The 24,345-nt window shown below is 28.2% G+C and overlaps 1 protein-coding gene across 1 annotated transcript in view; it reads left to right on the top strand.

Annotated features, from left to right (window-relative positions):
- Positions 1-1,965: 1,965 nt before the first annotated feature.
- LOC126843197 (matrix metalloproteinase-2-like) overlaps positions 1,966-24,345 on the top strand; it is a 46,948-nt gene continuing 24,568 nt past the window's right edge. The window contains exons 1-2 of the mRNA XM_050580566.1: positions 1,966-2,153; positions 10,832-11,052. Coding sequence (XP_050436523.1) covers positions 10,882-11,052 — 171 coding nt within the window. The 5' untranslated portion in view covers positions 1,966-2,153; positions 10,832-10,881. The remainder of the gene's footprint in view (positions 2,154-10,831; positions 11,053-24,345) is intronic.

Genomic DNA, 24,345 nt, shown 5'->3' with positions numbered 1-24,345 from the left:
CAAATTTTGATACCGTTAAAAAGAGAAGAGCTTTTAACTAGGTTCTTTCGTCGGGAATTTTAGACAATTTAAATTTTACTTTAAAAACAAGCACTTAAAACAGTAAAAAATGTCAGAATAAAAATATAAATTGTGAACGTTGGGTTAATAATATAAAAAAACCGACGAGAGAACCCTGATAAAGTTCTCATTATTTTGTGTACATGTAAAAAAAATGAAGGGCACAGGGGAAATACGGTAGTTGTCACATTATGAATATATTTTTTTTTTCAAATAGTTTTTTTCAATTTATGCCAATATTTGTTTTTATTTATGTCAATAGATTGTTTAAATAAATACATTTATTGTTAGAGTAGTTGAATTAAAAATCATAAAACTGAATATAAAAACTAAAAAGTTATTCAAATAAAATATAAAAAATTCTATCGGATGATACATGTAATATTAGATATTGATAGTTAATATTGTAATTTTTTTCCATACAATTGGCTGTGATATTCTGAAAACAAAAATTATAAGTAATAACCAATAATGAATCTGCCTTACTGTATTAATAAGTATACACTTAGTTCAAGCTCTAAATTAAGATTATGCGAACAATACTTGACTAGGTGGGTGGCGACTAACGTCCTCTTAAATAAATATTTATTAATAATTACTAACTAACAATAAAAGAGGCGGCCACATTGGCAAACCCCGCGTAAAACACCGAGTAGATAACACAATTTACACAATCACACTGTTTTTGCCAGTTCATCAGTTGTGATAACTGTTTAATAATTTCACAAAAAAAAAACACACAAATTAATACGAGTGCAAATCCATTTGTATTTTATAAAAAACCTATTGAGCAGATAGGTTTAAGTTTGGTTAAGTAAGCTAAGGTATACAATTATTTGAAGTTTATTTAGTACCGTCAAATGTACTTGGATAACTTATGTACTGGATGATAGAAATACAAGTAGTGTAAATCCGTCATTAGTCACACTGTAGGATAAACCGACCGCAATATCGAAACTAAAAAAAACGTCTTGATTCAAAATAATTAACTGATTAAATTAATTATTTATTTAATAATTAGTTACCAACTAATTTGTGCGATTAAGGATAGGTTTTAAGGGGGAACAACATTATTAACCATTTTTGATAATTGAATCAGGCTTAAGGAAGTCTTGTTTTTTTTTTTTCAAAATCAAAATCCGATAAATACATTAGGTATCATTAGCTGCATTATATTACACAAACCAAAAATGTTTTGAAATTTAAAACCGTGACTAGATTGATACATCGAGAAGTATTGAAAGATCAGTTTAAAAAAAATATTCAAAACTATTGTCGGATTACGCGATTTAGAGTACGATTAAAATTAGAATGAGTTGTTTTCGACCAAAATTATGTCGATGTAGATTTTCCCTTTTCATTATATACATGGCAATTTTTGTAATTGGTCATTTTGTCCGTTGGGAGGATATTATTTCCTTGGCCAATATTTTCTAAATTTTAATCAGGATTTTACTAGTAAAGTATAACGTGTCATACATCACACGCGTGAATTGTATTCTTACTATTTAGCTGCTTTCTCGGTATGTGTAACATTTTGAATTCGACCATCGAAATGTTGTCAGCTACTGTGTACAAACATATATTATTGTAATATTTACAACAATCATGGTAGTGGTATTATTATTATTAGATATCCAGTAAACGTCGTAAACATTGTCGGTTCGTGCTTTGAAACAACAGAAATAACAAAAAAACGATTATTATCATTATGATTGTAATAAAAAAAAAAAACAAATAATGTCCCATGGCTGGCGGTACGGTTTTCTCTTGGCCGGGCGGTGGTCAGTGCGGTACATAGCACATGGAGTTGTGAGGACCAGACTGTGGTGACGGCCGTAGACCAAGTGCATATAAAATAATGTATACACCGCAGTAAGTTGAATGAACGCGGTTAGTGGTGCGGCCGTGGCGGACGCGTGCGGTTGTGTTTACGGCGATACGTCCATATCGGTTTTTATGCATATAGAATAAATTTGTATTTTTTTTTTTTTTACTAGTTTATTTTTTAGGTAATAATTAATTTAATACGCCTATTGGGTTAATGGTTTCCGTGAAATGATCCTCCAACATAATCGTACTCGCATTAACAGGTGAGTAAAAACAAACAAATGTTTAGCTATATTTGTATGGTCTTACTCGGGAAAATATTGAATAAATCGTTCAATAATAGATTACATAATATACCTACACCATCATCTATCGATTATTTAATGTCCTCGATCTTTTAAATTTGTGTCCACTCGACGAATGTTTGCTTCTCTAGTCGACAAAAAATTGTCCCAATTTTATCAACTTACAACAAAATAATGTATATTAACTTTAGTTGATATAGTGTGGAGATCTCCACTTATGTGTAAATAGTATTATTCCTCATTTGATAATACATGTCGCTATAGTTTTATTCGGTTGTATCTACTATTATCTTCATAAAACACTATTAACTCTTAAAGGTTTGGATAAAAAAAGTGATGGTCCATAGATGGGAAAAACTCCTTTTTATTTAACTTATCATTGAATACAGCGTATAACAATTTAAGAATTAAAAACAGTTTTAGGAACTTTGAAAAGTATAAATGACTTTATTTTCAATTTAGTTTTGATAATTTTAGTACAATCAAATATGTAAGGTTTGTACAAAAAAAAAGAACCTAAAGGTGTACAAGTGACATGATTTCACGAAAACAAGTATTCGATCATTCAGTATTTTTGTCAACGAAATCTATGTCTACCTGTGTTTTACAATTTTTCAAAGAGATATTGATGAAAATTAAAAATTAATCAACATCATCAAAAAGTACTAATAAAAACAATTTTTTCATTTGGTCTCTCGTAAAATTGTATAAAAATCACTTTACCCTTTTGGTTTTCACCACTACGTATGTTTTTTTTTTAAATTAAAAACGCCCGATTAAACTCATAAAAACCACAACACGAGGTATACTTCGCATATTACCTATTTCATCATAAAATGTAAAATATCACCCAAGCCCTTACTTTTTGAACTTCTTTTCAAAAAAATGACTATGTTATTGCACTTTGAATTGCGAATGTTTTGATGTTTTTCACGAAATCAATTTGGCCCACGAAATGTTTCTTTTCGCATTCCGCTTCACATATTATATTCTGTCAAAGTGGGTCGAGTTAGGAGAAGGAGGAGAGCTACAGACCCAGCTAGGTTTTATTAAAAAAGAGCCGAAAATGTTCATATCTATAATTTTATTCAATATTCACTTAATATAATAAAATATAACTATGTTAAAAATTCAAATAGGTCTCCTAATGCAATAAATCATTAATGTTATTTTTGTTGTGTGTAAAACACATTATTTGGATATCACGAAGTTAACAAATTTTAAATTGGTATAGAAGCACGTTTCAATCCGATTATAGGTTAACACGTTATACGTAAATTAATATTAGGTACCATTTATAAGGGTTATCGGTCCAGATTAGGTAAATACAACTTAAGGAATAACATTTTCCTAAAATATAAATTAAGGAAATTTCAGAGAAAACAGAAAAGCAACAAAATTGAAATCATAAAACCGTATAGTGTACATTGTACAGCGTGCAAATAGACGTGATAGTAAAATTGTGAATAATCAAATACAATTTTATTTCCATAGTTATTTTTGGATACTTCTTTGCTGGCTGGATTTTAGTTTTATCTGGAAATGTAATCATTTTGAAAGTTTTTTTTTAGAATTACTATGATAAAATGTTATGGAGATATAAGTTGTAACCTATGTTTTTTTCTTCTGTATTTGATATTTCCTATTATTTTGTTAATTAAGAAATAATAAAAATTATTAAGGTTTTTTTTTATTAAGATTTAAGTCGAAAAAAACGTTAAATAAGATGAAGTAAAAACATTCTGTTTTCGTTATTATTATTTTTTTAATTTTGAATAATTGCTCAATTTACTAAAGTAAAGGTATTATATTAAGGGATGAAAACCAAGTATCTACAGGTGAGCGAAAATAACTATGTTTTAGTATACCACGTGTGATGTTTATTAGTTGTCGTCAATATCGTTTTCTATAATTTATGACATTTTTTATGAAATAAAAGGTGTTATTGACAAGCATCGTATGATCAAAAACTTGTATTTAAAAAAATGTCACTTGTATACATTTGGTCCTCATCTACATAAGTATAAGAATTTATATTTAAAAAAGAAAACTGAAAAAATATAAACATTTCTGTTAACATGTCTGAATAACATGCACGAGGCTCAACTATGAATATTCTTTCACATAAAAACGGTTCATATATTTATTTATTTATACATAATATATGTATGTAACTTTAGCTCTGTTTGCATACCAACGTGACAGCGCGTCCTTTATGTGTAATTTAATTTAACTTTTAATGGAACATAATTAATGTAGAACCGACCAATCAACCTATCTGCTGACAAATGTGGTCTTGACAGAGTTCCTGATATTCCAGGAGACATAAGTCCAAATCCAAAAATATCTTATGAATTCGCATTTTTTATAGACCAAATACTTGTAGTACGCAGCTATACATATGTGTTTTAATATTATGTTGTAAAGTGTCTATTCTAACAACGTTCTCATATAATATATTTCTTTCCTATGTTGTCTTTACGCTTATTCGGTTATTCCTCACCCTTGTTGTTTTTCCCTTTGAACGAAAAAAGAATAGAAAGGCTAACGCTGACCACTTGAACGCTTGTCTTTGTTGTCTCCCGTATAAACTCTAAATTTGACCGATATAATGACAAGGGAAATAAATAATAAAGTTAACATTATTTAGACTTCAATGAGAACACAAATGAAACCTGATCTTTTATGCATGCAAGGAGCTATAATATTATGTCTCCGTGACTGTTAGGTTTGAATTACACAGACGAACAGCCAGTGCTTAATTTGAATGATGTTTTGTTATTACACATATTTAAATTTTTCATGATAGCCTAAATGTTTTATTTATATTATAAACAGACATTTTAAATGTTTGCAGTCAATATTTTTTAATAATAATAATATTTTTTTTAATTTTTTTTTTTATTTATATCATTGTAAGGTTTGCTTATTGCCATTAAATTAAAAAGGAAAATTTAAAAAAAGTTTCAATCTCTTACTGGGAATCTTTCGGCAATATTATGTAGATTTTGGGGTGCAAACCAACCGACCTAATCGGGTCGGTGGGTAAAAAGTTTTCGTCGACCTAGTCATAAAAGTAAAACATCTTAATATATACATTAGTATTCACATTACAAACCTAGTAATAAGGTTTTGAATAATCACATTCTGATTTTGAATTTTCTCACTACTATAGTAATTAATCACATTAAGAATGTCGTCAATAGTTAAATGCATCTTATGAACGATTAACGATGATATAATTAAGTGTTGATATCAGAGATCTGTCATGTCTACATTATTTCTTCACGATCGTTTTTAGTAAAAAATTCTTAAGTGTTTTCCAAATACATGACATATTCTTCAACTATAAAACAAGGGCCATTCTATCAGACCGATTTTAGTAACATATCTGACGGGGCTCTCTATCTTGTGATTGATTGTTTTTATGAATTTATTTTTATATTTTTGTCTTCATTATAATACTACCGTAACCTAACCTAATGGCTGACCTTTATTATAAAGTGGAAAACTGAATGACAAATGTGTGATTTAAACATAATTATTATTGACTGTAAGCCATTTTGCTTTTTTAAAAAGGGAAAAACTATTTCAATTGCATATATTTTTTTAGCTGTTCTATTCGTAGGATTTTAGGAATTCGAAAGAAGGTACTTTTAAATACTTACGCGCCATAGTTTTAATTTTTATTAAAATGTTTGTTGTTTAATGTCAGTTGTCAACTATTTTAAATGTTTTTCAATATTGAATATTTTCTAAATATCCGAGAATTGTTCGGAAAATAACGACGGTTTGTTTTTCAAAAAAATAGTTTTTTTACATTGATAGAGATTGATAAAGTTTTTTGAAAGAAGTCTTTAGTTTTAATTACATTAATCTAATACCACTGTATACTGTCTGGTATACTTAATAATATACAGGATTAAAATAAAAGTGGATAGTTTTTGAAATTATAGTAAATGAAAAAATACTTTTAATCATTTACGATATTGTGCACATACTATGTATGTAATTTATTGTGTTTATAATTTGTATAATTGAAAAAAAACTACATTACGATAATGCATTATCATAAGTTGTATAAAAGGTGATTTTTTTAAATTTTATTTGTAAAACCCGTAGGAGCAGGAAATTAATAACTCATTATTATGCTGATAGCAAAGGCTTATAAAAAGTAGAACGTAAATTTCCAAGAATCTCTATTGAAATTTGTGCCAGTAAAAAATAATAAACAAAACTGACATTGGTGATATCATCACGTTTTAAAAAATACATTAAAATTTTTTTTTGATAATTAGATAGAGAAATACGCAGTTGATATAATTAATTGAAAATAGAGATGTTTCACCAGTGCTGTTATTGTTGGAATACTATAACGACATATAATGCGCGCATTTTCATTATATTTTGTGTAATTAAAGAAGTCTATTGGTCATAGATACCTATTATGATGTACCCAATACCTACTGTGCAATATGGAAGCTCTGTTATATCACCGCAGGAAATCTTTCACGCTTCTTGCCCTTGACATAGCCCCGAATGTTTTCTGATAATACAATGTAGAACAAAATATATAAAAACCAAAAATCCTATACGTCCGTATTCAATTATATATTTTCCACCGTCTAAGTATGTTGTATTAAGACTATTCTTATAGTAGTAGTGTTCTTCGATAAGAACGCTGTTGTGTCGTGTACCGATATTCATCAAACATTTATTTTCGCAGTAAGTTTTAAGTTTTTCTTTTAAGTGATAGTAACAATTCTATTCGGACAGAGTGGTCATTTTCTTTAATTCACAGGGAAAGTTGAACTCTAGTCTTAATAAAAACGAATATAAGCAATCTGGGCAATATTTCTTATCTAACATTATATTATGAGATGCCTATTGTGATATAGTATCAACATTACTTAATTAGTAAATATTTTCAAATTAGACTAGCATAATAATTGTATACTTGCTTTTCGGTTACTCGCATTTCGCTAAATTCTAAATAGTTGGGCTTACTTAAAATAATTAGCTTAATTAAATGAATCATAAACAATTACAGCACCTAAGTAGGTATTATAAACTGTGGTTGTACTGAAAACTTTTCCAGAAACGGTTTTTACATAACATGGAAATCTAGGAAGATTAAAATTCACATTAACCTAATCTATACTCTATGATACCGTATTTGGTGAATAATATAGTTTATTATAGAAACGCAATAAGATAACAAATGAATTTATGAGAACTAAAGTGGTTCTTTTACTATTTACAAACAAATTTATTTTTCAACAAAAAAAATGTTTCAATCTTGCAGATTTATCAAACCTTTTTTCTATCTGTATTTTATTACTATGACGTTTTTTAAAGAGTTATGAAAAGAAAATAACCTACCGTAATATTATCATTTATATATCATGTGTTTGCTTTCTGATATGAAGTATTTGTTTTTTAGTTTAGCAATGATTTATACTATTAGTATTCCAAGCGTAACTTAATAGATACTTTTTATGTCTTGCTCGGCTACACAAGATGTAAAAACGGCCGACATGACTTACTATTTGGTTGACTCATACTGGAGTATCGATCGGCTTGCAGTGAAATGCTACGAAGGTGATGGAATTGGCTACTTTTTCTTTTACCCGGCGTCCCGTTTCCTATCCCGGTAATTGGTTACCGTAGTTCACTGTCCATATACAATATAAATACTAACCGCATGTACTTAAATGTCATAATAATTGTACATGTATATATTCTGTTTAAGCATTATAAATATTTAACTTTTAAACAGTTTTTGTCCATTTTAGATTTATGGTGGCCTCGAAAAACAATAGTAATAATATAATATCTTAAAGGATGAACAGTAGTCGTTATCGCCGTAGGAAATATTTCTTAATAAACGTGTCTTTAAATCGTGATGGAGGTGTAATAACGGTGGAAATATTTTTGTATGTAACAATTTGATGTACTCGTATTATTATGTCCAAACGTACAATTAAACTAACATACCGTGTGTATAAAATTACCGCACCATTTTTTTTTTTCAATTATTATCTTGTAGATTTTGCTTTGCTTAATGTTATTATATACTACTTATATTTTGACTTAGATAAAGTTATATCAGTTTAACTGGTATAAACTGTTTCTTAAGAACAGTGTCAGTGGTTACATCTAGCATATGCATAGGTGAATATGTAAGAATGCATAAGAGTTAAGACTATAACATTATGGCCATAAGAAGAATATTGTTGTAATTAGCAATCGATGGTTTTTTTAGTCTAAAGTTAGGCTTGCTTAGTCAAATCGTTAACCAAAATTTCCGTATAGAAGATGATACATGTTCAAGTATTATTCGATTTTTTATTTCCGGTGGATAATCTCTTCATACACATTTTGTAATGCATTAAAAAATTGTATACTGCAATATGTATTGAGTTCAGTGATTGCAATGTAATACTAGGTATGAGATTTTTAGATTCAATTTGAAGTTTGAAAATATATTTTTTTTCTTTAATACATGTTTATGTATAATATTTACACGTGTAACATATAGGGAACAGACACAGATTTTTTTTATTTTAGTTTTTTTCCGAAACAACGATGGTAATTGAGCTAAACACCCAAAAATAATATTTAATATATGTGTATTATTTATTATATGTACCTCAATGTAATTTATTAAACTATTCGTGTACCTACTCTGTAACGATATTGTAAATAGAAATGTATATGTATTGTAATGCTGTTTAAACAAGTTAATTATCATAATTTTGGTATTGATTGAAATTTTAGTGAAATTATTTGAGCACATTGTTATGGTGTACAAACATCAGAATTGGGAACATAAGTATTAAAATATTAAGTATGATGTCATACGTTTTTTTTTTATAGATATAATTTAACGATGCGTGTATAAAACGCTAGTTTTTTTGAAATACAACAAATGTGTAATTTTAGTTTTTGTTTAAAGTAATTCATACTATTTGGCATTGATATTTTATATTTATTCAGACTTGTTTATTACATGGTGCTAATTATAATAGTTTTTTATTTTTAATAAAATGTTCCATTTATTGTATTATGAAAATTGCGGTGCTTTGATATTTTATGGAATACATAATTTGAATATTAAATTTTAATCAAAACATGTGTGTAACGGAGTATTAACGATTAACGAAGTTAGCAGGTGAAACCGAGTACACTTGTATAATATTATGTAATGTTTTAACTCGTAAATTTATTTTTTAAATAATTGGGTTTTAAATTGTTTACAGTAATTAATATTTTTCATTAATATTTTTATTTTTTACATAGTTATACATTTAAATTTGCATAGTATTTACTATATAATATTATAAATATTACGATAATAATAATAATGTTATCCGTATAATTTACCGTAAAATATAATAACCAATTAATTTTAAAATAATGTTAAAAAATATATTTATCGTGTTTTTTAGTTATAATATTATCGATCTATAACTTTTAACTTAATTTATATATAAAATTGCAAACTATCAACAAGTTTTAACCTCAATTAAATTGATGACAGTTTTATAGTAACTTTTTCGATAGTTTAAGACTGTGAATACTGCCTGTATACGTACATCAACAGTAATTGTGCTAACATTATAAACAAAAAAAAATACAATTAAATACGTTCGTCTGAGGTCATCATATAAATCCCATGGTCTTTTTTTTTTTTGTATCAAAATTATTATTTTCTTATATTTTACTGTAATACTAGTAATAACTATTTAACTTAAAAAAAAAAGTTCACTAATCAAGTTATGTTCTATTCAAAAAGATACGTAAAAAACCATAATATAAGGTTACACAGGTTTCAGGGATAAATGTCGAGTCTAACATATGATCACTGTGAAACAAACACTTTGGCAGCTCCGTCTCGAAATTCTAAACCGGGGGGCAGGGGATGCTGTTTTATTTTGCAGGTGGTGCCCGTGCGTGACAGAAATAGCTCATCGACACGTCTGTAGCTATTAGGCTTAAAAAAACCATCGGATATTGACCGAGAGGTTCGACTAGTCCTATAATTACCAATCTGCACTTACTAATATTTTTACTTAATAGTTTATAGACATACAATATATTTACCGACATTTTATAAACTAGAAATAAAAAAAATAGAATTAAAAAATGAAGTATTATTTTAAAAAAACGAATTTAAAAAAAATATAAAAGGTCAAAGTATAACCATGTTACTAATATCCATAATTAATATAATGCAGCACTATTTTTAGATAATTTGATTTATTACAAATTGAACCTTCTGTCTATTAATGGTGTTAAATAACTATTTATGTTGACTGTTGTATGGTAAAAGTATATATTTTAATATCGTAATAGACTTATCGCAAATCGTTTAAAAATAGCTTATTTTTCTTTTAAAATTAACAAAAAAAAAAAAAATAAGGCAGTAAAAATACCGGAAGAAAACAATTATTATTTTTACTCTATGTTATTTGAACTTAGAACTTTTATATCTGTTAAAATAAGATCAAATTAAAAGTTCCCATACTGTTCCTACCCTTGCTTTAGACTGTGTTTACTTACGGCTTATATATTTTGTCTATACCCTCTATTATTCTTAATCGGTTTATACATAATTTATTTTTTATACACAGATCTCATCATCTGACAAAATGACCACCACCCGCCACACTTGACGAATAATATGCACATTAACCGAAAGTTCGTCAAGCCCGTGCCGTTATATTCTCCACCTCTGTCTGTCTTGTGGTCTTTACTGCTAATCGTCAGCGCCGTTCAGTTGACATGGTCGAGGCCGGCTTTAGGACCGAACAAGAGACGAGAGACAAGGTCGCCGCCTGTCTACGAAGACGTGGTAAGTCAGATATTATAATATGATTTTGTCGTTCTTCAGTATACTATATGAAGATTTACATACATGTCGTTAAGACTTCAGTCTCTTAGGTTAAGGAACAATTTTTTTTAAAAATCCTTACGATATTATGGCAAATTATAATATATTTAGATGGGCCTTTTCTGCAGGGAGAATGGATGAAATAGATTAAAATAAAAATATAGTTCACAAGGTAACAATTAATTAATACACGAGTTAACTGAATAGCGCATTTATTTATTTATCGATGCGATAGGCTAAAGCACCTCAAAGTCGTTCGATTAAGGTCTGTCTGATAACAAAACAATATCAGTAGACATTTTGAATATGAAAAAAGCCGAACTCTTAAAAACCCTTTTGGCCATATCACTATTCCTAAAATAGTAGTACGAGCAAACAAGAAACGAGTTAGAACTCGTTATAAATAAAAAAGTAAACATACATTTGTTTTTTTGTATACATTCACAAGAACTTGGGAGAACATCAAACACAATATTTGTTAACGTTTCAATTATTATTTTAACAAAAATCTAAAGTCAAACTTCCATACATTTTTTAAGTATTTTTATTTTCACTTGACATTTACATTTGACAATACAAACTTAACTCAATCAATAATAACTCATTAACAAAGCATTCGTATACATGTTCAGTAAATTATTCTTAATATAAAAAGTTAATCAAATATATGTTACAATTTAAAAAACTAAAGTTCATACGGTTTTAACATATAAGAGATAAGGTTGTATTTTTAAAAAAATATTAAATTTGTAACTAATAACTATAAAAGTATAAAAAAAAGTCTAATATCTTCTAAGTTATTGATTGGGTCAAAATGTATAGTTAGCCAACCACCCGGTATTCCCTTCTTACGCTTATGGCGCTAGGAAAATTCTGGGATCAAATTCGAAATCAGGTAATACATTCCAAAGAATACATACACAATACGTTGGGTCTTGTTCTAAAATCGGGTTGTACAGTGTAATTAAATGTTTAAAAATAAAAATATGTGTTCTGTGTGTGCGTTTATGACGTAGTTACTTGTAACTTATTTTAACTAGTGAACTTGTAACCGGTTACGATAAATTAAGTAAACTTGCCCAACCCTGAAATTTCGAGTTAGGCACCACTGAACAGGATGATTCAATAGAATATCTATTATCACCTTTTTATAATGTGTAATATTATATTACTACATCCTAGCACACCCTCTGAACGGTCGCCGTCGTTAAATGTAATAATCGTTTAAACCTACCGTAAACTACCATGGTAGTCACGCGACACACCTTTGCAGTAAAACGTTAACAGTACCTCTTGTCCACGTATATGAAGGCATAACATATATAATATGTGTACACTATCAGTACCCCTTTTTATTTTACTGTTCTGATCGGGTGAAGAAACGGGCTTGCCATGTGTTGGTGTCTACTGAATATACTATATTATAATTAATCGATTAATTCTTCCCTCTTCACACTGGCTACGTACTTATATAGAACAAAATCCGACCATAAAGAGTATATAGATTATTCTGTGATCCAACCATAGACTGTATTATTATTATTATTATTATACTGATGGATCGTGGAAATGATGTACAAGAAATGTCTGTTTATATAATATCTATTTACAATATACTTGATCATATTTTTATACTCCATTTTTTACTATCCGTGCACCGACCAGGAGATGTTATTTTTGACTTTCCTATTTGAATACCATGTATCAGTGTTATAACTTTACACTAACCTCTCGGCACGTTGGTTTTCTTATTGTGTGCTCGACAATAGCTGTATGTGGATTAGAATTGCCCTCGCCGTCTGTACTGATGACCTCGCACGATCCTTAGGCGTTTGTCAACGGGAATCCATTGTTTTCCCCCCTTTTGGCATCCAAGTTTATTATAAATGTATTATATTGGTTTTGTTATATCAACTCGAACAGAAGTACCAAAGTATGTTTTATTACACCTAATAATGTACGGATTTTGACTTATAAACGGATTAGTGTTAAAAAAAAATACATTTAAAATGCATTGATTTTAATATAATATGTTTTTAACACTTATGTTGATATTACCATAATAAACTGTACATGCTGCGTATGAATTAACTGTCGGAAGCTGTTTCCTATTTAATTAGCTATATACTAATAGTAAGTATTTTACTAGTGTGCTTAACTCTATTATAGTGTCAGCAGTATGATCGGTTTATTTGATAAACACAGCTGTTCAATCGTTAACGATATTCATGTATTGACTTTCTCAAACGGTTCGATCCTTCCTATTTGTTTATATTTTTACCGAGAACAACTGTAATTAACAATATAGTTATAATGTGCTCTAATTTCTATTTTTTTTTAGCTATAGTCTGTGGAACTCAATTTAATATTTTTACAATGATATATTTTTTTTTTAATTGTGTACCTGAACAATAACCAAGCAGGGCAAGTTAACGATAAAATATTTACGATACAAATTTAAAATATTATGAACCCTTTCTCTCAGAAGATCTTTTTATTTTCCCCTTTTCATTTTAGAGACGTTAGTTTTGAAAATCTGGCTTTGTAATACATTATAGGTTATAGACCTAATGAGTTCACAGAACATACTATTAAATAAAAAGTATAAAAATCTATTGCCCGATTTCTTTTCCTGTCCATTTAGAAATGTCTTAATATAAATATCTGTACCTATTGGATCCAAAAATGGGAAAGACCTCTAAATTTATAAACTATAACGCCTATTGTATTATGTAAGAACGATGTATTATGGACTTATGTATTTCAACAACAACTTTAGAGTTAAAAACTATGTATTGATATTTGATATCTACTTACTACTTTATAAGTTTATTTTCAATCACATTGACTGAAACAGGAAATTTGCATAATATAGTTGGTTTTTCTTTGTGTGTGATATTTTATAAACTATTAAAGTATGCCTTAAGTTTTTGGTTTTAGTCTTATTAGGTCACTCAGTATCAAAAATCTATTAAAATATAATGATTAAGATCTTGGGAAAACTATGTTTTGAATTTGGCATTAGGCAATATATTTATAATCGTGTCAATCTATACCCTATACCCTATACCCACGTGTCGTTCCTTAAAGTTTTCCTTATTTTTCGATCTCACGAGCACAACGTTTAGACAAAAGTACTTGGCCGAGTTGGATCATATCCAAAGGTCCTACCCGTGCTCAAAACTTTCTGGACTTTTATACATGATAATACAAATATTCGAATGGCTAAAGCATTGACTGTACAATGAACGTTAGGAATAACATGTTTTTAAAAATTTAATATGATACAAATCAGATAAATCATGATATATTTACATAAAATAGTGGCAAAGTTATTGAACTGTTTTCATTAGACAAGCAAATTGGGTGCTAAAACTATAATAATAACAAACAACACATGATTAATAGACCCGACACTAACATAAATGTACTTAAGTGTATACATAAACATTTCCTTTTTTCGACAGCTTTTTACAGTCATAGATAATCTTCTATGTTTCTCAATGAATATGAAAACATTATACGTTTACGGTTTATGGTTATAAATTTAAGGTACATCGCAGTGTCACAGCTTACACATTAATAAAACTATAGCCTCCACATAAGTCAACTAAAAATAATCGTTTGGCCTTAACGGTGTATTTTAAAATTAATTAAACCACAAAAACGATTATATCAAGGTTATAATTTTTTTTTTGCTCTATGAATTTAAGGGTTTTAACCGAATGTATTATTTTTCAGAACGCGTCATTTATATCTTTTTTTTTCATTAAAAAAAATAGGCCAGTCAAAATTGAAATAATTCAAAACTGCGACAAAAATAAGTTTGTTAGCTTAAAATGATTTCCTGAGTGATTTAAAAAAAAAATAATTATTATATGAGTGGTATTTTCGGTAATTGCACTTTATATTTTTAGGTGGATAACTTAAAGCTTGTTAATTTTTAAACGAGAGCGATTTGGATTACCATTTTGAGTTATTTCAGTTCTAATTATGTCGTCGATAATATTATACGAGTACAAGGTAAACCCAAGGTAAATCTGCTAGAGAGTTACTCTCAAAGAAATAATTATTTTGTTAGGGTCTGTCGACACACATATGCTAACTATATATATATATAATATATGAGTGATACTTATTTGGGGGGGGGGGGTACTTAAAGGGTGAAAATCGAGGGATTAAAAATAGTTTATTTTGGTATCGTATCTGTGTCGGGTAAAATATGTCTGTTAGGTTTTCACAGTTGGGTCGAGTTACCGCTTCCATTTCAACCACAACTGACGCGACTGGTTCTCTGAGATCGGTTTTTTTCTCTGCTTCATGCACTAGAGATACACAAACCGAACCACCTTGGCAAAAGCAGTACAACTTCGGATAATATTTCCTCGTTAAATCCCGTCTTACCGTATACGGAATATATATATAAATGGTACAAAATAAAAAAACAAATGTTGCACAGTATTGTCTAATTGGCCAAAGTATTTATGCGTGATGTAAGGGGAAAATGGCAATATACAACGACGATATATTTTACATCTGCATATCCGGTATCCCATATGGGTAAAGGAAAATACAAGCTCGATTGAGTAAGCGTGATCATGTATACAGCTTAAAAAACAAAAATACCTTCAAGAAATGTATTTTACCTAAACTATTATTATAAGAAAATTTTACAAAAACAAGAAACAAGTAACCTCTAATAAAAAGCTCACTCTTTAGGCTCACTTTAGATTGAAAAATATTAAATTAATGGTATTCTCTTAAAAAGTTTTAGTTTTGAAATAATTTCATAATATTCTATCTAAAAAAAGGTTTTTTATTACAAAAATACAAAAAAAAAATCACTTTTGATAAAAAACAAATTTCAATTCAAATGTAATTAGTAAAGTGTTTTAATGTTTTTTTTTTATCTAAAGCATAATATGAATATATACAAATATAATATATTATATTTTTTTATAGTTAACTTTCATTGTATTACGTTATAGTAAATTTAAAATGACATAAATTATTTAAGGACTTATGTTAAATACTTTACATTTTTAAGTACTTAATATAAACCTACTATTAATTAATGACCTCGAGGCCAAATAATACAAAATTGAAATTTGTCATTATGTTTTATAATTAATAATAGTAGTATATTAATACTGAACATCTCGTACAATTGAGATGTCCAATTGAAAGTCTATTTATTAGACCTAATGGCAAGTACCCAATGATTGCATTTTAATTATTATCATATTATGTGATTTAATTGATTCACATACAAAAAAAGAGCTGTTACTAAAAACAAATTGCTTATATTTATATTATGTTTGGTCATTTTAAAAGCATCTTTGTTCAATGAACTAAAATATCAACATTTTGATGCAATACTTATTATGTGCAACTCGATGAAATTCCGTTTCTTAGAACTAATTGATTGTGTTTACGTGTTTTTTTTAATAAAAGGCGATTTTTTTGTTCGGATAATTATTTATCTTATTCCACTTGTACCGAATGTGTAATTGCGTTTAATTGTCTCCAACTCTCGGAAACGTCGGTAGAATTTTTAAACGATACACAACTAAAACGCATAAAACGGAAAAATTGAAAAGGTAAAATAAACACACAATGTATCCTTATTGAGATAAATGAACTGACTGACAATGAATCGGTGGTAGGTATTAAATGGCAGGGACGCTTCATTAACTTTAATCACGTTCAAAGTTCATTCATTTTAATAATAATTTGCCGTTTGACCTTTTTGCGTTTGTTTATGTCCACAATTGACTAAGTCGCACAGGAGCTGCGTTGCCCCTTTACCAATCTTGTCCGATGTCTTGAGGTTTACCTTTTGACAGCCCGGAAATATTAAATTTATTTTAAGCCGTGCTCGCCTATACATAATAATTTACTCACTTTGTTATGACCGATAGCAAGCCACTGTCCAGGGTATGTAACGTGAAACGGTATTAATGAGGCGCTAAAGTTCAAACAGTTTCGTATTCCGGTAGGTTATGGAATGATTACAAGATTTAATATTGCAGACATGCGTTTGGAGTTTGTACACGAAGCCACACTGTTGCATTATATTAATATCGTGTGCAAATTAGTGATGGAAATCCAAAAATCCGGATTTTCACAAAAAAAACGCTATTTAGGCCACTTAAAAATCTTATAAGTAATTAATATTTTTACAGCCTAAAGCTTTGTACCTAAGTAAAATACTTTTTATTAAAATGTAAAAATAAAACAAAGCACCAAAAAGGTAAATTGCTTTTGGATTTCGGAATTGTTAAAATTCGAAAAACCGGAATTCTAAAGCAATTTTTAGTTAAAGTTGAGCGATTTTTTTTTTTAATTTTCATCAAAACATTTTACTTATGTGCAAAAATGATACACAGCTTTATATTGTAAAAATATTTAATATTTATAACGTTTTTAAGGGTCTTTAATAGCGTTTTTATAAAAAAAAAACGAATTTTCGGATTCCCATCACTAATAGTACGCTATTAGTACGAATACTGTTATTTGTATTTTTTCTAAAGGACAAAGTACAAAAAGAAAAACTGTCATGCTAGCTGGATATAATCTAATTTTGTTATTAGGTTGCTTACGTTATAGGTACATTGAAATATAATGATATAAACCCTTTTGACTCATTTCCTTTGTAGTGTTTTTTTTTATTGTTTGTGTAACTCTCATAAAAAGATGTCTGTACATAAAATCCTTCGGCTATTCGAGAAATGATGCAATTTCATTTATGGCTCTTTATCTGCTTAACTATTTCCAAGAATCGCGTATGACATACGTTTCTTTGTCTTAATCTTTTTGGACGCAACCTTCTATTGCACTTCTGCATAGATTAATGCTTCTAATCAGTAAGGTGTTCTGTAGTAAATGAATTTGTCACTAGTAATCTAAGATTTTTCCTAACTAAATGTTTGATTTTTTATTTTTGTTTTTAAATAATTTGTTACGGTATAGTTCTATTTAAGCCAACTTTTGCAAAATCGATTAATTTTCTCGAATATGTGTATTTTTATGTGCGTTTTAAATGAAATTTGAAGTAAATTTTATTTTCTATGCATTATAAGTTAAAACATATTAATAATGAAGTTAAAGTTATTTATAAATATTTAAAAACTAGGTTTTTGTTCATGATTTATGAAAACACTATCAAGTATTATTAATGTTACTTTTATATAAATTGTATTTACAATAAAATAATTTGTAAAAATATTATTCATTTTAATTTTAATACTTACCATACGCTAAATATATACATTTTTAATAATTACTAAGTTTTTTATAGGATGATCATGGTTATACTATAATGTATCCATTATGTCCGTTTATTATACGTTAAGGTCGTAAAGACTGTTCGTAGAGTTTTCAGTTAATATTAATATTATTTTTAATTTCCATCGATTTATCGATACACACTCATCTGTGTGGAGTACATTTTATACATTGTGCATTATTAATTTGTAATATATTACTGTCGAGTAGGGGCTATCTGTATCTGTTTATCTTCCGCTCGAGAGCAGTCTGCCCGGAAGTGTATTAGTACGTTTACAAAGTACATTTTCCTTTGGACTATAATTGATTATTTCTATTGCTGCATTGCTATAATGTAAACAATAGTGACGACTGGCCGAGGGGTCCTGAGTACCTACAGTTGCAAAATCCGCTGTCATAGGGTCTTTTCATTGGAGTTTCATTAGAAGGATTTTTTACTCTATTGCAAGGTTCGCTACTTGTACAAAACATCTTTCACGGACACGGTCACACGACCATGGACATTGACGAGTTGAGAAACTTTGTACTACACTTATAACTTATTGCGGCGAACATCAGTAAATTGTATTATTATTATTGTTATAAGATATTTTATAATATAATTGTACTAATCTCTGTTTTATTAAATTCCATAAAAAAATAACTAGCGTCTAGTACTATACGAGTCACTGCAAATGGATTTACCGACAAATAATTCTTTTGATCTGATCAAAATGTACGATTTACAATACACACAAAGTACAAACTCATTATAATAATAAATTACTGTATCCACTGTTCGATTAGTAAACATATTTAACTGAAACGTTAGTTAATCAAGTCTCGTAATTACAATATTTAAATATAGGTATTATATTATATTTTATATAATGGCATTGTGTATGGAACACAGCTGTAATGAGGATTAATAACATAACATAATATTATAATATCACATTGTATTGTATGTAAATATAATTTTTATAGATAATTTATTACATGTGGTATCATTATTTATACCTTTGCTAAAGCAAAAATAATACAATACTATGTTGACAACAATAAACATGTATTATGATTTGATTTGATGCATTTGAAATCTTTAATGTTAATACAAAACAAAAAACCTTCATATACTTTTCAAAAATGTATATATTCAAATTTACTGTAGGTAGATAGATAGTTTTAACAAAAAAAAAATTATTTAAACAAAATAATTACTAAGAAACAAAAAAAGATTATAAACCCTGCAATGTGAACTAAATTCTTAAAAAAATGGATTTAAATTAGTAAATGTCTATATAGTTTTTTTTTTATAAATTATTGAAAACTAAAAGCAATTCGTTTAGCTTTATGATTTACTCGATACCATACAAAAAAATATATGTATAGTCATTGAAGTACATTTTTTTCTAAAGAGTTTTTTATCAACCGTTTATGTTCATTACTAATAAATTTGTTATCAACAAAATTTAACAAATATTACAGTGATTACCAGCCAAGTTGCATTCATTCTATGTATATGTACATTGACCTATTCAAAACCGAATACATACATCATACATTTTATTGCTGTAATCTAATCAACCCCATTAATTTTCTCATCGTGGGTGGTTCATTAAACAATATATATATATATATATATATATATATATATACATATTTATTGATATCTTACAAAGGCATATCATTATGACCGTTTGCCCTTTTGAATACACTTTAATTTGTTTCAGATAGGAAAATTAAAGTGCCTATATAGTCGTAAGCAAACGATTTGACTCCTTTGAGTTTATATAAAAACCCATTGCTCATAGTACTTTATACAGTAAATAAAAAAGAGTGGCTTTCTGTTTTGGTTAATTTTTTAAAAATCCAGCCTGTATTCTTCATTTAGGCTAGATATGCCTATATTTCGGGTTAATATATAAAAATTTCTTACTCATAATTCTTTAATGTAATTTGATACATTTTCCATGAGTAAAGTGATTTTTTTAAAATAAAGATACAATACTATACAAAATTATATAGATAATTAAAAAAAAAACTGTATTATTATTAATGACTAGGACGATCGCATTATCATTGACCGGATATAATGGTGGCTAGCACAGCTGTGATGTAAAAGGTCAAAAGGGTTCAATAATTTAGCCACCTAAGCGTGTTACCATCGCATGATCAACGTTGACGTCGGAATTGCATTTGCCGGGCTGGGCGTTTTTAAGTTTTTGATAAATGATTACAACATTATAATATTTATTATGAATAATCGAATTTATGTATTTTGACGGGAAATGATAAATGCAAGGAGAGATTTTTCCTTAAGTACCGCAATAACTCGGTTACATTACATTACCACTACATTGCAGTGTCCACTTTCTTCAAGCCATTTTTTTTTTAGCCACCCTAATATACACCCGAAAACTTTACGTATCTTTTGAGTTAACTTAGGTTAAAACATTCACTCGAAATAACTTAGTAGAACACTCTATAACATGTATTTTATATTGCCAGTGGTCTGTGGTCACTCATAACTGTCATAAGTAACAGTTTGGTCAAATTTGGTTTATGATAATATTAAACCATTTTTTTTAATTTTTGACAAAATAATGTTAAATACACACACTAAAAACTGAAATATTTATTACATAATACAATAATTGTTTTCTTTAATTTAATTTTAGTAAGGTTGAGAAAATAGGTATAGTTTAGGTATTATTTAAGGTGTAGTTAAATGAATAGTGATTTTAAAATTTTCATAGGTTTGACTTGTACCAAAGACATTTTAATTATTTATATAAGAAAATCATTGTGTGTTATCAGACTTGAAAAAAAATTAATTTAATTATATAGTTATTAGTACAAGCTGTCCGGCGTTGCTCGGGATCCAATTTGCCAGGGCTGAGTAAAATAATTCCTATTTTGTATTGTATACAATGTTACAGAATACAATAGAAATTTGATTTATTTCCTTTTGAAATGGCGTTACAAAAGATATTTTTTTACTGGTAGCTGTTAAAATAATTTGATTAAGTGTTGTTGCATTTTTTTATAATACTAAATTATATATATGTCTTTGCTTTTCGACCAAATTAGGACTGATTCATAGTAAACAGGTGTTATACATCCAACCAAAGGTTACAAAATAAATCAAAGGGCTGATGTATAGTTATTACTGTATAATATGCTATATTAGTGATATTATTTTTGTTTCGGGTAAAACATAGAACTTGATTTATAAAAAACTGCGAAGGCATTCATGAATAATAGCTTAATGATATTATATTGTTATTTTAAGAGATTATCGCCTTATGTTTGAATCTTGAACTCGGTTGGCTGTGTCCGACTGTCAACCCCTTTTCACTTTGCTCGTGTGTATACACTTGTTGTGTTTAAGATAAAAAGCGATAGGCACCGGTGCGGTATAGGGTTTTGTGAGATATTGTGTGGTTTTCAACACAATTGTTTATGTTTGTTCCCAGATCACGTATCTCGTCACGTGGGCGGAACGTACCAGAATACGCTGTTTACAATAATATAGTAAAATAATAATCATTATTATTATTACTATTACTATATTACTATTATGTCTGTAACCCTCGAAGGTGCACACGCAAGAGCTGTATACACCACAGCCTAATGCTGTAACAGTCATATTATAATATACCTATATTTGGTCTGTACGTGCTCATTGCCCCCAAATGTGTAAAACCCAAACCTTTTTTTCCCCGGCTTGGCCTGCCGTTTTTTCAGCCCGAGCACAGTGTACATAAATAATGTGCATGCACATCACCCTCGTCTCGTTTTTAATATCCGTTTGCCGGGCTATCGCGTCCCTTTTTAATGGGAAATAAATTTGACGTTTTCAGCAATAAACGTCGACCGGACTGGTCGCAACCGCCGTTTTCAGTACGTCCGATCTGGTCTAAAAACATTTAAATCACAATATACCTTGTCTTGACAAAAAAAAAAAGAACTGTTATGAGGTCGCTAATACCACAATATAAAAATCCTACTACTGAATACGCAAAACAATACAACAACACTTTAATGTCATAGTGTACCATATGCCGAATATATCAAGTAATGGCTACACATTAAATGACTAGAAATATTTATATTAATCCAATAGTAATGAATAGTCTAACAGTTTAAGTAAACAAATTGTCATTTTTTAAAATTTTAAGTTTAAAAATAAATAAAAATGATTTTTAACAGTAGAAAATTGGCTGAAAAAAATGGTCCTAAAATAATAATTTTAAAATCTAATTAAATATATTTACACAGAGAGGAATTTGAATATTAGATTTTTTAATTTTTTTTAACAAAGTTTTATAAAACAATTTTTTTTATAATTTGCAAATGTATTTAGTTTGAAAATAAACAGAATAGGCACATTTTAAAATTGAATTGTATAATTTCTTTTATGAAATTATTATTTAAACCTAGATGAAAGCTTAGCAAAACATACATAATACTACGTACACGTTCTTATGAAATTTGAATAATGTTTAAGTCAAGTTAACACCGTTGGTATAATTCAAATGAGGGTTTTTCAATGTTCGTGACTCGCATATTGATTCGGTTACACGCAAACATCCACGAACTATAGTAACAAAAATTTCTATTTGCATAACATAAAAATTTTAAATGGCCAAGGTGGTTGTAAAAAATTCTTCACTGTCGTCATAGGTTAGGATCGATGTTAGCTGTTACCTATTTTAAGAAAATTACAAATTAGAGTAATATATTTTTATAGTGGTTGACGGGGACAATATATTACACCCTAACTTAAAACCTTCAATATTTTTAGTATCTACTAACATATGTTAAATTGTATGTAGTCATTTATATAAGACTACATTTTAAATTTTTTCCACAAAATCTATTTTGTTTTAAAAATTATTACTGAGACTAAAAACAGCTGATATTAAATCAGAATTAATTAAGAAACTGAAAAGTGAATATAAACTGCTACTCTCTATAGTATATAGTTGGTAACACTTAAGGTCCTTTTGAAACCCATAAAAATACAGCTGAAAAACAAAATAAGTAACGAAAGCAATAATATTTTTTTATGAAGGTGAACGCCGTTTTGGAAATATAACCACTTAACCTATTTATTACTTAATTGATAAGAATACACTTTATAATAAATTATTTTCTAAAATAAAAAAATTGTTTTTTTATTTACGGGACATCTCAAAAAATAGTAATTACATTTATGTGGAATACACATTATATTGTGTGTAAATTGTTAAAACGAATACCGTAAACATGAATTATATTTTGAATAACCCGATTATAATATACGTTAAGATTTTGTTGTTGTATATTTTGATTATTAAAAGTTGTATTGTAGGCTTAGATGTGGACGTGTGGTCAATTCTTCCATACAGTCCTTAGTAGATACAAAACATATACCAACTTATATGTTATCACATCGAAGAACGTGTTAATAAAAAATAACCGTTTGTCTCTCGCTTTACCGTATTTTTAACTACTAAAATGGTATTAGAATATGTAAACAAGTTATCAGTTAACTAGTATGGTAATGACCTCTTAAAATCCATTTGTGAACGTATTTTACATTATAATTTCAATACTACAAATTACAATTGTTATTTGTTTATAGTAAAATAAAGGTATAACATAATACATGTATTGATATTTTATGTCCAACACTATAGAAATAAGTATTTTATGGTATGACATTTATTTTTTGTGGATAATTTATAATAGGTATCTGAACTGAACCGTATATTATTGTGACTTATTGATTAATAACTATTTACATAGGTTATATTAATAGTTAATAAATAACCAATTAAATGCAAATATATTATAAATAATAGAATTACATTTTTTGTATATGAAGGGCACAGGGAAAAACGGTAGTTGTCACATTATGAAAATTTTAGAGTATAGCAAAAACCAAGTTCGTGAATTCCTCAACCTCTTACATAAGAACAAAAAAAATCACATTAAATG

Source organism: Adelges cooleyi, unplaced genomic scaffold (genome assembly GCF_023614345.1).
Source record: "Adelges cooleyi isolate 19-005CV unplaced genomic scaffold, UGA_ACOO_1.1 ACOO_flye_CR_arks_rails_tigmint_CR_PRNA_574, whole genome shotgun sequence".
NCBI lineage: Eukaryota > Metazoa > Arthropoda > Insecta > Hemiptera > Adelgidae > Adelges > Adelges cooleyi.
The sequence above is the reverse complement of the archived record's forward strand: the minus strand, read 5'-3'. Positions and strand labels throughout refer to the sequence as shown.